Here is a 16,998-nt window from a genome sequence, read left to right as displayed (position 1 = left end):
AATATTGGGCTGTTCCCAAATCAAATTAAATCATTATATATAAAATATTAATATTAATTTCCACAGACTGTATACACTGCACTTAGAATTGCATAAATAACGCTATGAGATTAATGGGTTTTAAGTATTAATGAATAAAAATGTAATATTAAATTCTGAATGTAATAAAAAATGAAATGATACTCTAAATATGAAACTAAAGCCACTTGCTAGATTAGTTAAAAAGCCAGATTAATTCAGTAACGAAACACGGCTTGGTGTTGCACAACATTTCCACTCTGGATTTTGTGGAAGAATTTTCTTTGGAGAAATAGAACAAAAACAGACAATATTGACAGTATTGTGTTTAAAAGATTATTATTATTTACAGATATTTTTTAGTTTTCGTTCATTGAACTGTTGTATAAATGCAATATCACATTCGCAATCGAGCAGATATTCAGGAAAATGGCACTTTTGAATTTTAGGCACATTCTAATAGGCTACATCACAGTGCCTTCCATCATGTTCATCACTAAGCAACTGCATGCAGTGGAAGATAGCATACAGTTCTGGGCTGGGGTGCATTAAATGCATTTATCAATTTACCCTTCCCCCCCCCATAATTAATCACTCCAATTTAAGATGTTAAATCAATAGCCTTTATTAAAACATTATCAGAATTTGGCAAAAACGATGCACATGTCCCCGTCATGGAAGGCTTTGTGACAGGGTGGACATTTTTGGTTAGCATTTAATAAACACACGGTGTACCTTCAGTCAGCAGTGTTTCATTGTTGAAGCTGAATATGTACTGCCTAAAATGTATATTTTGGAATTTCTGAAAAACTTTTATGCAAATTAATATTTTACTCTGACAGGGTGGACATGTAAAGCTTGACAACATGCAGCTTCAAACATAATATGATGAAAATGAGGAAATGTAAGTGTAGATACTTGGTGTACTTGCAGCAGATGTTTTAACCTCCAGTAAAGAAAGGTAAAATGGATGTGGAGATTTCACTGCGTACCTGTAGATCAGAGGGTTTCTTAAAGGGGCATTTACAACATCATGACAGGGTGGACAGCAATCAGAGACACGTTCAAAATGCTTATTATTATGAAAATAGAATATAAATGAAAAATCTGACATGTTTTATTAACAACTGGCTGAGGGAAAAAAGAACATTGAAAAATAATTTCAATATTGTGTTATTTAACCACTTTTTACACTCAGTGAAGTTAGATGAGCTGCGTGAGGGACATGCCAAAGTCACATACATCTAATCAAAGAAACGGTATAAAATGAGAAAAATAAATTTCAAGAGTCTGTAGTTGTGTGTGCAAATGTTTGGTAAATTTTCATATTTCAGAATTGCATTATATTGTATTATGTTCATGATGACTGAGTGTTTCTGATGAGGACACCAAAGGCACTTTATAGTGATTTTGACCCAAATGTGTGATGTGTTGGTGCAAAATATGTATTCCGTATTTCATAAATAACTGAAAACTTAATTGAAGAGGCAGCAAATTTTAATTTAACGAAAGTCCTTGTTTATGCAGTTGTGTGAAAAGAAAGGAGATGATCCTAGTTTTCCTCCTTCTCGACAAATAAATGGGAATGTTAAACAACTTTCAAGTTTGTTCTCTTGTCATGTTGTTTGATGAAAAGTACAAAAAAAAGTTAGTTCTCTCTTAGCAAATTAAGTTTTCAGGCAACAATTTAAACTGTATAAAAAATTATGACTTTATTGTTTGCAAGCATTCAAATTTACAAATTTTACAAGACACAGACATTGAAAAAAAACTGATTAGATAATCTCAATCTCAACAAAAAGGTTAAAAAAAAAAAGTGTCAGATTTTGGTAAAAATGTTTGTGTTGATTGTCTAAAAGTAGTTTGCAAGCCATTTCAGTTTGTATCTGAATGAGATCCATCACTCGTGCTGAGTCACCATCTTCAACATCCGCAGAGCCATTGGCCCCTGGTCAGATGGGATCTGTGATGATGTAATGGATAGAGATGGTCACAAACACTCATGAAATCTAAAAATAAATACTGAGTAATGTATTTTCCCTTCAGAAAAATGAAGCCAAACCACCATAGCTTCTGCAATTAGACCATGCTAAAACTACCAGAATATAACGATACTGAACAATTAAGAGCAAAAAATAAAACTGTGTACCATATGCCCAGCTTTGAGGATCCAGTAGAAGGCAAAGTTCTTGTAGGTCTTATAGAAAGCTCCAGTTTGGCTCTGTGTTTGTGGGTCCTCCAGTGCCGTCCATTTCATTTTGTTGAAGTATTGGAGTCCATCCCATTTCAGCTGTTTCACCCACAACTCCTGACCTGCTCACAAATAAACTCAAATCAGTTATCACTGCACTGCAAAAACACTATCCTGACAACACCCATTAATAATGGTCTTCCTAAATATCAAACTGATGGGTAAAGTGGATTATAAAAAAAGCTTACTGACTTACACACACCATCTATTAACATCTGACTTGGGTAATCTGATCACAAGCGGTCAGCTGTGGCACATTACCAATTACACCAAGCACTGCATTATGACCACTTGAGATCAGATTTAATGGAAAGGATGGTCTCTGGTTTCATGAGTTTATAAATCAGTGTACAGCAAGTAGATTTTGTCTGCTGTCTGGGACATATTAGTTTGGACACACACAACTATCAAGTGTAAATGGCCCAAGCACTATAGTCTAAAATGTGTTGGTCGAGAGTTGCCATTCTGAAATGTTTCCTAATGGTTGATGTCCTCACCCATTGTGTCCACTATGAGATCCAGCTGGCCATTGTAGATGGTAACATTGACTCCAGCAGACAAAAGCTGATCTACAATGTCCACCACAGGCTTCATGAAATCTCCTGCCATGCTTTCAAACACTGCTTCAGCTTGTCCTGAAGAAACAGGAGAACACTTGTAAGACACACAGTGTTACACAATTACCTCTGTAAATCATAAAAAGAATAATGACCTCCCCATGTGACATTCTTTGGTATGTCACCAAGCTTCTGTCTGATTGGCCCATTCATCAACTCTGAAAGGGACTGACGGTGCAAAGGGCGAATGTGGCGACGCTTCAGCGAGGCTGTAAAAACAAGACAAAACGGTGACCAAACACATCCATTTATGTCACAAAGAAAGTTTGAATTTGTGCATGCTAAGCTTCTCACAGAGGAATCCATTGGTTTGATCTGAACTGGTCTTCACCATCTCATCTGAGTTTTGTGTGAGGATGTTATAGAAGTTCACACCATTTGTGTTCTGTAACAAAATCACTGAATGAAGCATGCATTATATCTAATTTCTTGAATTAAACGATGCATTAAGACCTCTACGTGAATTTAATCTTAAGCTCCTGGTGCTCGACTCACTTGTTCCACTACATTCTCAGTGATGGACCACAAGTCTGTGGCTTTTTGGTACTGGCCCTGTCTCACTGCCTCCAGCACTGCCTTTGCTGCATTAGTCACCTCGTCCAGTCCATTGTCATCCAACAGAGACTATAAACCACAGCACAGAGACACACATCAGCAGCAGCATTAAACCCTCTGATCAACATGCATCTGAAGTGTCAGGACACCATCGCATAAATTTCATGCACTAAATTGATTATACACCATCATTCAAAGGTTTGTGCATTTGAAATTCAGCAAGGATGCATTTTTTTATTTTGTTTTTTTAATGTTTTAAGCTATAAGCAGCACAACTGTTTTTAACATTGATGATAAGAAATGTTTCTTGAGCAGCAAATCAACATATAAGAACACTGAAGACTGGAGTAATGATGCTGGAAATTCAGCTTTGCATCACAGGAATTAATTATATTTTAAAATGTATTTAGATGGAAAGCTGTTGTATTAATATTTTACTGAATTTTGGACCACACTAATCAGAAACTTTTGAATGGTAGTGTATTGTTTTAATCAGGCTAATGCAATCATGCTTAATCTCTTTGGAGAGACAGAGGTGTTATGATGAATGACTCACTGTGCTGTAAAGATAAGGACCCCATGTCATGACTGAATCTGCACAGAGAGAAAAAGCAATCGGATGTGCTGAGTGCTGTATTGTAATACATTACACCTGGTTTTTGCTGTCATGTGAGTCAGGACTATACATGATGAATATGCATAATGACTAGTAAACCAAGATATGATAACCCAATAAAGAGACACATAGCTGTACACAACCAGGCTAAATTTGACAAGCTTTTTACAGACCTACAGGAGAGATCCAGGAATCTCCCAAAGCCACCCCAGCAAAGTTGCATTTGATTGAACCAGCTTGAACAGCCTAAAGAGAGAGGAAATAAAGATTCAGTGCAGATTAAATTAAACTAGATTAATCTAACAGATAAAGGCCCAGTTTCACAAACAGGGCTTAGACTAAACCAGGATTAGGCCATAGTTAAATTAGTAAATTTAAGTTTTATAAACAAAAAATATACAAAACATTACTTGTGTACTTTTTGAGATAAAACAAAGGCCCTAATATATTTTAAGATCAGTCGAAACAGCTCAGACTTACATTTTAGTCTAGGGCTATGCTTAAGCCTTGTTTGTAAAACCGGGGGAAAAACTAGTATTTTAAACTGATGCCAGATTTACTTTTGCAGAAGTAGGAACTATTGTGACTCTTCCACGCTAGATGAAATCAGCAAGCATGTGGCCTTTTTGGTCTTGTGTGTGTTGCTACAAAAAGACCTCTCATGAAGCCTAAAGGGAGAACAATAATTTCAGTACCTTTGTGAGTTCGAGGGAAATAGCTGCTGCCATTTTGCCTCCATAAGACTCAGAAAATATGTAGAAGGGAATACTCTGTTGGGGAGAAAAGTGAGATCCCATGTCAAATGTTGAAAACATATTAAGCTCAGTATGATGGGTATTTTTGTTTTGCTTACTTGAAACTCTGTCTGTTGAGAGAAAAAGCTCTTGAGGAGGACCATCATGTCTGATGCAACCATTGCAACGTCCTTGGTGAGGGCATCTTCAGTGTCTGTGTAACTGTATCCTGTGCCCACTGGGTTATCCACAAATAACACACTGGCAGCACACACCTGCATAGACATGTATTTGTAGGTGAAAAATACATTATTCACAAATTCCTTTTGTTTTAAAAATTGAATATAATGTCTATATATTTAAAAAAAGTTATATATAAAGAAACAATGAAAATCAAAGAGGCAATAATATATTCTGTATTTCTCAAAATAAACTCCTCAATCAATACTACGGATATGGAAGTCTAGAAAACATATCTTTACATACCCAAGAGGTTTCTCTCGGCTTAAGGTCTCTGTCAAGAGGTCCAATTTCCTCAAAATTGCCAAAACCACAGCTAGATCCGCCAGGACCTCCCTAAAATAAACAGGAGCATGAGCAACCTTAGATGTAATACAGAAAAGAGAGGGAAAATCCAGCTGGAAAAACAGAAAAGGTATAACAGCTATGCTATGTGAATGGGGACTGAAGGAAGCTTCCAAAGAGATATGATCTGAAGAAGGATGTGGAGAAGATATATGACGGGTCACACTGGGCAGATGAGTGACAAACCTGAAGCCACATAACCAGAGGTAGATCTTTATAACTGGCACTGGAGCTATTGCCGTAATAGAGCCACCAGAACATATGAGCTCCCTCACGGACATCCACATATCCCCATGACTCTTTGGTTTCAACTGGAACACAACTTCCTGTGATAACAAGAACAACAGAAGTCACATTATATTAACTGAAGTCTGAAGATTGCACAAAACGATTCTTGTTTTGAATCCTCATTTGATCCTGTGCCTCATTTGCATACAGTTTGCAAGTTTTTGCTTTCATATGTTTCCAAATACGTTTTAATGTCAATGTTATATAATTTGTTCTAACATAGGCATTATTAAATTACATTTGACACTGTTAATAATATAATAGCCAGTCATTAAATTAAAGCCAATTAAAACGACTTATTGTATCTGATTCATTAAAAAGAACCGACTCATACGAGTCATCGTTCTAATAACGTGAACGCATGTTCGAATTCGAAAACCCTCGACAGAACCTAAACTGACAGAAATCATTCGGTTTCTTTATTATTTTAACTCGATTCTCAGTTCACAGATGTGCGTATAACATGATGCAAAGGAAAAAAAACGGACATTATCTTTCGCTTTCACTTTGTATCTAAAGTTACAAAACATTTCAGTACATCTCCTCATGTTGCAGTTCCACTCCTTACTACCAGTAACCACAAAAAGTATGACTGTCCCTGAAAAGATACACACAATCCTTACAAATTTCCAAAGGGGTAACATTCAGCAGGCTATAACTTAGATATATTCCATACCTTTGTAAAAGCTCACAGCAAGCAGCAGCACAGCCAGCATGTCCATCCACGAGCGCGCCATTATCATCGATCTCAGTCTCTCTCAAACAGTCTGCCGCATGGGCTGTTTTCGGACCCACCACCACCAAACCCAGTCCTTTGGACACTGTGGTGTGAGGAACAGTATCATATGACTTCAGTCAGCTGACGAACATGGAAGTAAACTGTAGTTATTCTCTTCCACACCAAGAGAGAGCAGCAGAGTGTGTGTTTAAAACAGTGAGCGCCTCCATCATCCTCATTCAATGCACTGCTCGGGCATGGCCACCTCCAGTCTCAATTCTGTCAGGGTTAGATTATACTTTGATTATCCTCCTCCCGCGACACCTGAGTGTCGGATGTGTTGGTTGCTGGTGAACTTAAACAAATGCCGAGTTGTCGCAGATCTTTCCAGCATCATAAAGGAAAAGTTTGGCTACAGCCGTAGGACTATTTTAGACTTGTATATAGAGGATTGCTACCTGCCTCCCACAGAAAGTATTTATATTGTACGTGATAATGATAGCATAAGGTAAGAACTGTATTATGTAATTATATGGCGAACTTTTATGCTAGTTTAAATGACCTTTGTATAAGTATTTATCATGTTTATTGACAGGGTGAAGGCATCCAGTGCTGTTTACATCAATGGAGAAGAAGTTTACCAGAACCCTGAAGCTCAAAACTCAAAGACCAAGAAAAGAGGAAGAGAGGATGAAACGCAGATCAACGAAGGTTTAAGTAAAAAAAAGAAACATGAAGATGCACAAATCAATGGCTCTGCACCAGCAGAGGATGAGAAGAAGAAAAAGAAGAAAGAGGTAGAAGAGTCAGCCACCAAACATGCCACCCTTCAAAAGAAGACTCAAACCCAGTCTTCTACTAAAAACAACAGGAAAGGCATTCCTGCTGTCCTTACGAGTGACAAAAAAACGTATGCCAAGACTCGGCAACCAATGTCAAGTTCTTCGGACAGCAGTGAGGATGAGTCTCACTATAAAACCCCTCCACCAAAACCTAAACCCAAGCAGAATGGCGCTGCCAAAAAGTCACAGAAAGAAAGCACATCTTCTTCGGATGACACCGAGAAATCCAAAAGCAATGTTTCTGTACAGTGGCTTCTGGTTACACCTAAACTATCTAGCACAACCTCAAAACTTCCACTACAGACTCCACAACGCAGAGAGAGCTCCACAGATTCCTCTTCCTCATCGTCATCACCCAGCCAAGCCAGAACCATAGCGAAGAAATCAGAAGTAGCAACTCTGCCCTCCTCAGCTACAGCTCAGTCAGTCTCGTCTTCTGTGTCTAATAAGCCTCAGGATAAGGCAGAGAGCTCAGACTCTGAGGCCAGTGAAATAGATCTGGTGATTAAGAAACCAAACCTTCAAGGAATGGGATTGAACATTGTTGGGTTGAGCCCTGGTGTTAGTGAAGCAGCAAACAGAGACCGAGGAAACACAAGAGGTCAGGAGAGAGGCAGAGGTCGAGGAGCAAGCCGAGGCAGTGGGAGAGGAGGTTTTGGTAGGGCCAAGGGAACACCGTGGAAACAAGACTTTCATTTCAATTATGAAAATGGCGAGCGGCAGAAAAAGAACGATTCTCTAACTAATGAAAGTTTTATTGTGCAGGTGAGTTGAAAGTGAAGATAAGAAGAAGATACTGTTACTAGGGCTGCACAATTCATAAAATTTCTAATCGCGATTACAATTATGGATGCCACAATAACCTAATCGTTCAAAAGGTATTTGTTTGCTTATCAGGTCATTATGTAATGATAATCAGTGTTTTTTTGATTACTCAAAAAAATTGATTTTCTTAGTAACATTTTCTTAAAAGTATAATATAGTAACGTTTTCAGCGAATTTGTATTAGTTTTTTATTTATTTTTTTTAAGTCATTTCTATGTATTAATAATAGATATTCTAAATTATAAGTACATGATTATATTCATTTATTATTTACATATTAATCACCGTACAGGTAATTTTTTGTGTTCTTGTAGAATCCACCTGAAATAGCTCCCAGACGGGACTACACTGCTTTACCCTTGCTGGCAGCTCCCCCTGCAGTGGGCCAAAAAATCGCCTTTAAGGTACAATGTGATATGATATATGATAATAGATATACTTCAGTGTTTTTTTTTTTTATGCCTTGATAGTTCTTTCTAGATTCAGTGTCCACGTGTAAGTTGTCTTTGTGTTTTTCATGGTTCTCTCTTGTCTTAAAGCTTTTGGAGCTGACTGAGAACTACACACCAGAGGTGTCTGATTATAAAGTAGGCCATTATACACTTCTTTAATGCAAATTGTGTTGTGTGTAATGTAAATTAACAGTTTGCTGTTGTTATTTAGGAAGCGAAGATTATTGCATTCAATCCTCAAACAGAAGTGATGGAGCTTGAACTTCTTTCTCAACCTCAAGGTATCGCCCAAGAAAAAATTGTTTGCCACTGTTTCAGTTCTATTAATTTAAAGCCTTGAGGTTTGCAGCTGCTATATTACACAATCTTCCTTCTGCAGCAATACTTTATTTTATTATGGCTAATAATATTTTATTATTATAGCTTCAGCTGAACCGGGCAAGTTTGACCTGGTATATCAGAACCCTGATGGATCTGAGAGAGTGGAGTATGCTGTCACACATGGATCACAGGTACAGAACGTTCTCTTAAAGAAATAAGCATCGAAGTCATTAAAGATGTAGATGTTTGTTTCTTCATTCCATGAAACCGATTTGAAGAAAATTTAGCATTACATCAATAACTCACTAATGGATCTTCTGTAGTGAATGGGTACCGTCAGAATGAGAGTCTAAACAGCTGATAAAAACGTCACAATAATCCACACAATTCCAGTCCATCAATTAATCTTTTTCTGAAGCAACAAGCTGTGTGTTAGTGAGAAACAAATCCATCATTAAGACACTTTCAACTTCAAACTGCTTCCTCAGGTTAAAATATGAGTTCTATAATATTGTGTCTCCAGTGAAAGCAGTGGTTCCCAATCCTGGTCCGGGAGAACCCCCAACACTGCACGTTTATGGTGTCTCTCTTATCTGACGCACACATTTGAGGTCTTGGAGTCTTCACTGATGAGTTGAATCAGGTGTGTTTGAATAAGGAGACATCTAAAATGTGCAGTGTTGGGGGTTCTCCAGGACCAGGATTGGAAACCACTAAGTGAAATGATAGTCTCTTCTGAAAAAGGAGAGACATTTGCATAGATAAAGCATGGTTTTCAAGCAAAAACATTTTTTTTGCTTTAAAAGGACAACAGGGATGAACTTTCTTTTTTTTTTTTGTCCATTTTCATTTTTGAATATACTTATAAATCTTACATAATACCCACGTCAAGTTCACTCCCAAATCATATGGGTTTTTAGAATGTCTGCAACATTGAATTGACCAATCAGAATTCAGGGACAGATCTATCTACTTATTAAAACGGTTTTACAGTGGATTGGAAATACATATGAACTGTTCAGGGGTCCTACTAAACAAAGGCCATTGTACTTATCATTAAATGAATATGTGTATAATATGAGTTATATAAAACACATACACTTACAAAATTACATTTTGTTATTAACTTTATTGTAGGGATGCACCGATTATCTGAAGATTTTTCCTCAATTAACAACCGTCGGCATATCGGCTATATAAGGAAAAAGGCCGATAAACAAACCAATGATTTATTAATGAACTGTGTAAAGGCACTGATATGTATAATGTCTGTTGCATAATCCTAGCGCTGCTGTCTGCACTTTAATGCTAATAAAATAAAAAATAAAAAGACACAAAATCGCACACTATTCTTGACTAAATAACTTTTGTAACTTTCATAAGTGTAGCGAACCTCATCTGAATGATGACCAAAACTTTACTGATGTTTTAAGTTTTTTGCATCCTTTTTCACTAAAAAAAAAAAAAAGAATCTCCATAAAAGCTTAACAAAAAAAAGCACGAAAAGTGCTCATTAAACTCTCTCTCAGTTGCATTTTATCATCAACATGCAGCCAATTACACAAAACACTTATTACAACTAACAGTAAACGAAAATATACAGATCTCCATTTCAGGGGGTGCTTAATAAACTGACAAACTGCCTGCTTTCCTATCCCATATACCTCCGTAGACTAGAAAACCCATCAAAATAAGAGTCCCGCCTTAGTAAAGGAGATCTCATACATATTTAAACGTACAAAAACTATGAGAAAAGAAATTATAAGATTAATCATAATAAACCCCTGGTTTCACAGACAAGACTTTAGCTAGTCCCAGACTAAAATGCACGTTTGAGCTGTCTCAACTGAAAATATCTTGCCCTGACATATCTGAAAATGTCAGTGTCGTTGTTCTTTGACATTTTTATAAAAGTTGCTTTTTTTGTAAATGTTGCATTTCTTCTACGACATTTTTGTAAAAAGTTTCTTAAATAACTTAATTTAACTAAAGTCTAGTCCTGGCTTACGCTAAACCCTGTTTGTGAAACCGGGCCTTTTTCAATAAAGATGGATTAACATGTATTTAATTTATACAGTGAAGTGTTATTTTACATGTTTTTACTTTATTTCTGTACCTGAAAACTGTTAAAACCTACCTAAAAAGCACTGTTTATTTAATAAGTATTTTTGTTCTGTTGTATTTATGTAGGCCTGCTGAATGTTAAATGGATCCAGTCCATGTTCATTAGAAATGATCTGATGAGGCAGCAGTACAACTGTTAGTATAATTTGATATAGGTGTTTTTGAACTTTGCTGATTTAAAACATGATTTGAAAAATTTCAAATAAGTGAAGAAGTGAAAAATATCGGTATCGGAATCAGCCATTATGTTTTGTTAAAATCGGTATCGGCCCAAAAAATGCTATTGGTGCATCCCAACATTATTGATAGGGAGATGTTTCAGATATCAGCAGTCGTAGTCGTATGGAAAAAAATTGCTTGTAGTAAGAAGAGTGTTTTGGGCTAATTAGCACCATGACTAATTATTTCTCAGATTTATATTATATTTTAAATTCAGATTACGGATCATAATTACAACACTTGCTGGTGAAGTGCATTTGACACAAGTTTCAAAGGAATATAAATGTGTATATGCTTTGTGTTGAACACATGCAGTGTCCTGACAGTGCTGCTGCGAGCACAGTTTGGCAAAGCTCTAAACCCTCTTTTGTAGTTTGGATTGTAACCCCATCCCCCAATCCCAAACAAATGTTGCTTTCTGATTATCCCTTTTAATTGTTGAAGTGAATAAGGGCAATTCTTTGTACAAGTGTATGCTGTGGCAGGCTAAAACAAGCGTTTCTTTGATGTCTTTCCTGCAGCTGACTGAGCGCTGGGATTCTCTTCTGGAGCCCCGGCTCATTGTGGAGAATGTTGGATGATGGTCATACAAAACATGTTAACTGAGCCAGACCTACTCGGACAACCTTTTATTTTAATGCTGTTTTGTTGAAACAGCTTATTTCTATATTGTATTAACTTTAAATTTTATTCTCAATGTCAGTTAAATAAATAGTTTTTTTTAGATGGTAGTAGAGGTGATTTATTATGAGTGTGTGTTTATACAGTGAGTGCAAATAGCCAACAATGTTGGCCTAGGCTGTTTTTACATAGGTTTAGGTTTTAATACGAATTGCTTAATTCTTTGTCAGTCTCACCTGTCACAATTTGCACTTAGTGTAAATAATATTCTAATTGTTGCTTTTGAGAAGGAAATTTAGTGTGTTAATTTGTTCGGTTTAAAAATAAAGTTGAAAGTAAAAAAGACTATATACAATTCATGTCTTTAGATGAATGAAAATAAAAAGTAGTGTCATCACAAAAGCAAGCAACAAAACTGAGACTAAAGCATGTGTGTATTGTTCGTAATAATTTTTTCCCTATATGGTATTGTTACACTGTGCAAAAATAAGTGAACATGTTAGACATGTATATGCTTGAAAAGGTTCCTCTATTTTTTTTTTAATACTGCCCTTCAGAGGCTACAGAAGATAGTTACATGTTTCCCCCCGGCTCTTAAGGCATTGTGTTTCCTTCTGGAGCATCAGTGAGCTTTTCAATCTTCTGTAATGGATTCATATGAGTCCCTCAGTTGTCTTCAGTGGACAAGATGGATCTCAAAATCATACAATCGATGTTTGTGCACAAAAATGCTGGAAAACCAATTTGTTGGACCTGAAGTATTTATCTGAAGAACAGCGGGCAGTTTAACTATTCAGGACAAACAAGGGACTCATGAACAACTATCACTAAACAAAACAACACCGTATTAAGAATCAAGAGTATGTAAACCTTTGAATGGGCTCATTTTTATACATTCAGCTATTATTTTCTCTTCTGGACTACATGTAAATATAGTTTTTGTTAAATATTCAGGTCAATACTAAATAAACAATAACATGCATTTTGTATGATCCCTCTTATTTTGGTAAAATTGTTAACATTTTGCAGATTCCGAAAGGGGGGTGTAAACTTCCCAACATTGGTAGTGATTAGAAGTAAGAATATTATTCTGAACAGATGTATGAACTGATATCCATTCAGTGGTGCTGACACCCTGAGCAAGAGAACATGAACGGATAAAGCCGATAATGTATCGTATCTTTTGTTTTGAAACCTCTTTAATTGGTGATCAGTTCTCTCTTAATTCAATCCCATCCGAGTTTCGTTGACACTTATGTCAGTTGCGTGAACCAATCCAAGCGAGCTAAAGGCGTGCGCGTCACACGCGACGTCAAAGCCTCCTCCTCCGCTGCGCCGAGGCTCTCCTCCAGCCGGACTGAAGCGATGCTGCGAGGCTGAGATGATGGAGAGCTCGCTCGCAGCTGCCCAGCCTCTCTAATACAGCGCCTCTTCACAAGGATGGACGGCAGTGTCTTCCCCGACCAAGAGCAGCTGCTGGGTTTCCTGAAAAAGCTCAAAGAAGTGTTCGACGTGTGCGACGAGGACGCAGACGGATATATTCGTGTTGAGCACTTCGTGGACCTCGGTCTACAGTTCGGCCAGGGAGATGAAGTAAGAACCTCTCTATTTATATATTCACTACCTCGTTTCGGAATGTGTGGCTTTTAAAATTGCGGAGCACTTTTGCACCCTACTTACAGTCTCTGGGTTCAATTAAAACGCTTTCTCCAAATTTGTGCAAACAGGTTGGTTTATCCACATATCTTATTTTCTGTAATTGGTGCCAGACTGGTGCTATAGGTTTATGGTTTATTTAGGCTCTTAGCAGTTTAATAATTGCACTTCCGCCAAGTAACCAAGACAACTGTCTCCTCACTCTCCTTCATCAACTGTGATGTCATCAAGCATCACTTGCAGATTCAACCGTTCATATGTATATATGAATGCATATGATATAGCGGAATAAATAAGCTTTCCATAAATGTATGGTTTGTTAGGATTAGACAATATGTGGCCAAGAAACTGAAAATCTGGAATCTGAGGGTGCAAAAAAAAAAAACCTTTAAAGTTGTTCAGATGAAGTTCTTAATCTTATCCATGCATATTACTAATCAAAAATTATATATTTATGGTAGGACATTTACAAAATATCTTAATGTAACATGATATTAACTTTAATATAATGATTTTTAGCATAAAATAAAATATAATTTTGACCCATACAATGTATTTTTATATCAAGAATAGGCTATTTCACAATATTAATTGCACTAGGCCATTGGGCATTTAAATGAGAAAATTTGAGAATGGATAGTTGACTCCCTGTACAGGACATGCAAAACATTAAGAATTATTATACAGTTTATTATTTCAAGTATTCAAAAAAATATTTCATGGAAAATGTAACCTAGTTTTGTTATGTTGCAAAATTCCAGCCTGTCAAATAATACATGTTTGGTAAACCCAGCCTCCCACCCCCCATTCCTCACTTCCCATTTTAGTTTGTTAATCAAAATATGAAATTTAATTTCATTTTATTTTTAAATCATAATGTCATGTATTCTATCATTCTAGAACAGTTCTTGTCTCAAGCAGTGAGAAGTACTGGATTTCCTGTAGATCTTGACCTTGCTTTCCTAGCTCCGGTGGTTTGGCTGTGTAGTTTGTGTTCAGTTTGTGCTTCCTGATGGGCTGCCAATGAATGCTTTTGTATAGAAATCTGTCTAATGGACAGCATCTCTCCTCAGAGTGACTAGTCAATATCCGCTGCCCTGTGTAAGTTCTGCTCCTGCTGAATATCAGTTGAGTTTGTGTCTTTTATTGCATTCAGTTGCGATCAGCTCTCTGACATCAAAATATAGCATGTGTCTGTGGACTTTCTCAATAACACAGTTCTACTACATTTATTAATAAATCAATTAAAAGTGGCAACATAATGAAAACACGATTGACTCCCATAAGGATTTATTTAATGCTACAATAAAGCGTGTGATTGCGTTCCCCTCTTGCAGTGATCTTTGAGTTGATCTGTCAGATCAGCTTGTCTGCTCCAGAGATCTGCCTGTAATTAGAGCGTGACCAAAACAAACATCATAATGACAGGAAACACAGGTGCTTTGGCTAATCCTCATGATCTTTTTCTCATTTACAGAGACGACTATTCTTCTTCTGCCCAACTGGGCCACACTGTGTTTGTCAGGAGGCCTTTTTTATGTTTTCTTTTTAATAAGAATCACTCAGGAGAAGACGAACCCCAGAATGTGCTTTCTCATGTCATTAGGCTGATATGAAGGCACCATACAAACAGCAGAAATTACGGCTATAAAAATGCTAATTTCCTTTGCTGTCACATGGCAATTGAAGTTTAACACTCTGAGGATGCTGAAGAGGCCTTTCCTTACAGTTAAAGCAGGGTGGTGTTTAAGTTAGTGCAGGTAGTGATTGGATCTGAAGTGTACACAGACTTTAAGAAAGATATCTAGATTTATCAGGGTCATTTTGAGATTGGCTGGAGATTTTGGTAATACATTAGTATTTTCTCTACTTGACACAAATTATAGTCTTTTTTTTTTTGCATTGTGTGCTGCTCAACCATGTGCAGCCGTTCTTGGTTGACGTTTGCTTTTTTGTTCAGCTGATTAAGATGTTTAATTGGCTTCCTTTACACATTCAATTTAATCCATAATGAATTGAGGTGCCTCAAGGCTCTTTGACATTTAAAACGAGTCTCTATAGTCTCAGTGGAAACGAAGTAATGAAAGCAGTAATGAAAACGAAATGAGCAACCTGCCTCAGTTTGCCTACATCTTTTTCAGGAAACCTTGATGTTGTGCATGGCCTGGATTATTAAGATTATCTCATTTGATTTCAAAAATGAATCCCATGCCAGCCCACTGAGTTGTTACAGAATGTTTTTATACCGAGTCAGGCCGTGGGGCTGTTTATCTTGCTAAACATGGTGAGAAGTAAGCAGGAGTCAGCAGTGGTGACAAATGGGTGATTTTATCTGATTTATAGTGGGCACAAAGAGGAAGGACTCTTTGTCTTTCTAAACCTTAAATACAGATTAAAACCAAAATACAAATAATTACTGCTGCATAGGACAAACGCACAGTGTTTAGCTGTATGTGATCACCTCTCAATGACTTGTGCATTATAATGTGGAACTGTGTTTTTACATTATATATGATGTTTTAAACATTTTGTAAATATTTTATATGTTATATACATCACGATTTAGTTGTTTTTGTAGGTTCTTTATTTTTATTGGGTATGTTTATTTTTTCTGTTATTAATATACACTTATGTTTGGGGTTGGTAAGATACACACTAAACCTAGTGTACACCAGAGATGGCAAATAATGGATTTTAGATACTGAATGTTTGGGGATGGGCTTTCAGTTTCAGTTTTTTTTATTATATTTTCGTATTATTCTAAAGTTTGGGGTCTATAAGATTTAAAAAAATGTGAATTATCTTACGCTCATCTGGGCTACATTTATTTGATCAAAACATAAAGTAAAAACAGTAATATTATGAAATATATTTAACATTTAAAATTAATGTTTTCTATTTTAATATACTGTATTTTAAAATGTAATTTATTCCTGTGATGCTAAAGCTGATTTTTTGGCATCATTTCTCCAGTCTTCAGTCACATGATCCTTTGAAAATCCTTCTTATATGCAGCATTACTGCTCAAGAAACAATTCTTATTTCTTCTTATTGTTATCAATGTTGAAAGCAGTTGTGCTGCTTAATATTTTTGTAGAAACCATGAAATAGTTTTTTTTTCAGGATTTTGAATAGGAGGTTAAAAAGAAAAGCATTTTAATTGTTTTATTTTATTTTAAATAGAAATCTTTATTTTAGGGGGTTTACTATCTTAAAAAAAAGAATAATGCTATTGCTGAATGCTAGTGCATTTTTGTATATATGTCTTAGCTGAATTATATCACAATTTAATCTAACTGAATATGGAAAAATAGTAATAATAATCCTGTAAAAAGTGCAATGAACAAAATGGCTATAAAGTAGTATTTATCATTGTTTTGGTGCCAGGTTGTACCAGTTACAGTGCTACAGCTGAGTGCTTTGTGCAGAAGGAAGTGATGTAACAGCAGGAGGTGCAGTCAGAGATGACTGGTCTCTCTGCGTGGTGCTAGTCACAGATTCTGACTCACAGTTGTGAGGAGCAGTTCATGATAGCAGCTTGAATGTTTGTGAAGAC

General features: G+C 36.4%; 3 protein-coding genes across 10 annotated transcripts in view; 2 read left to right on the top strand and 1 right to left on the bottom strand.

Moving 5' to 3' along the window:
- Positions 1-1,704: 1,704 nt before the first annotated feature.
- LOC132148309 (retinoid-inducible serine carboxypeptidase-like) lies at positions 1,705-6,522 on the bottom strand. Its single transcript, XM_059557153.1, has 13 exons — positions 6,341-6,522; positions 5,563-5,702; positions 5,278-5,367; positions 4,911-5,066; positions 4,753-4,827; positions 4,231-4,303; positions 3,998-4,035; positions 3,382-3,510; positions 3,181-3,271; positions 2,982-3,095; positions 2,767-2,904; positions 2,168-2,331; positions 1,705-1,981 (listed from the first exon to the last, which is right to left on the bottom strand). Exons 1-13 carry the CDS (start codon positions 6,405-6,407, stop codon positions 1,919-1,921), a joined length of 1,338 nt encoding a protein of 445 aa, XP_059413136.1. The 5' UTR covers positions 6,408-6,522; the 3' UTR covers positions 1,705-1,918.
- Positions 6,523-6,568: 46 nt separating this feature from the next.
- On the top strand, positions 6,569-12,129 carry LOC132148238 (coilin-like). Of its 7 annotated transcripts, XR_009434915.1 has the most exons (8): positions 6,569-6,890; positions 6,978-7,989; positions 8,364-8,453; positions 8,589-8,636; positions 8,713-8,782; positions 8,925-9,013; positions 11,687-11,807; positions 11,881-12,129. XR_009434915.1 is itself a non-coding variant. In XM_059557147.1 (7 exons), the coding sequence occupies exons 1-7, from the start codon at positions 6,625-6,627 to the stop codon at positions 11,744-11,746; spliced, it is 1,626 nt and encodes a 541-aa protein (XP_059413130.1). In that variant the 5' UTR covers positions 6,570-6,624; the 3' UTR covers positions 11,747-11,888. The 7 variants fall into 7 exon arrangements, 6 of the variants coding, with proteins under 6 accessions (XP_059413130.1, XP_059413129.1, XP_059413131.1 ...); XM_059557147.1 differs by having other exon boundaries at positions 6,570-6,890; positions 8,364-8,442; positions 8,587-8,636; positions 11,687-11,888; XM_059557146.1 differs by having other exon boundaries at positions 6,570-6,890; positions 11,687-11,888.
- Positions 12,130-13,130: 1,001 nt separating this feature from the next.
- The window catches only part of rab11fip4a (RAB11 family interacting protein 4 (class II) a), a 38,593-nt gene continuing 34,725 nt past the window's right edge, over positions 13,131-16,998 (top strand). Inside the window, exon 1 of one of the 2 annotated variants that reach the window (XM_059557143.1) lies at positions 13,131-13,379. In XM_059557143.1, the coding sequence (XP_059413126.1) occupies positions 13,227-13,379 (153 nt within the window). In that variant the 5' untranslated portion in view covers positions 13,131-13,226. The remainder of the gene's footprint in view (positions 13,380-16,998) is intronic. The other variant, XM_059557144.1, reaches the window with a different exon arrangement.

Source organism: Carassius carassius, chromosome 1 (genome assembly GCF_963082965.1).
Source record: "Carassius carassius chromosome 1, fCarCar2.1, whole genome shotgun sequence".
Lineage (NCBI taxonomy): Eukaryota > Metazoa > Chordata > Actinopteri > Cypriniformes > Cyprinidae > Carassius > Carassius carassius.
Note: the sequence above shows the minus strand (reverse complement) of the source record. Positions and strands in the feature narration are given on the sequence as shown.

Coding starts and splice junctions, on each gene's coding strand:
- LOC132148238 (XM_059557146.1), top strand. CDS start 6,625: ATGCACTGCTCGGGCATGGCCACCTCCAGTCTCAATTCTGTCAGGGTT. Junction 8,454..8,588: donor GCCAAAAAATCGCCTTTAAG/GTACAATGTGAT, acceptor CTTGTCTTAAAG/CTTTTGGAGCTGACTGAGAA. Junction 8,637..8,712: donor CAGAGGTGTCTGATTATAAA/GTAGGCCATTAT, acceptor GTTGTTATTTAG/GAAGCGAAGATTATTGCATT.
- LOC132148309 (XM_059557153.1), bottom strand. CDS start 6,407: ATGATAATGGCGCGCTCGTGGATGGACATGCTGGCTGTGCTGCTGCTT. Junction 4,828..4,910: donor CTCAACAGACAGAGTTTCAA/GTAAGCAAAACA, acceptor TCTCCCCAACAG/AGTATTCCCTTCTACATATT. Junction 3,511..3,997: donor GTCCTTATCTTTACAGCACA/GTGAGTCATTCA, acceptor TGTGGTTTATAG/TCTCTGTTGGATGACAATGG.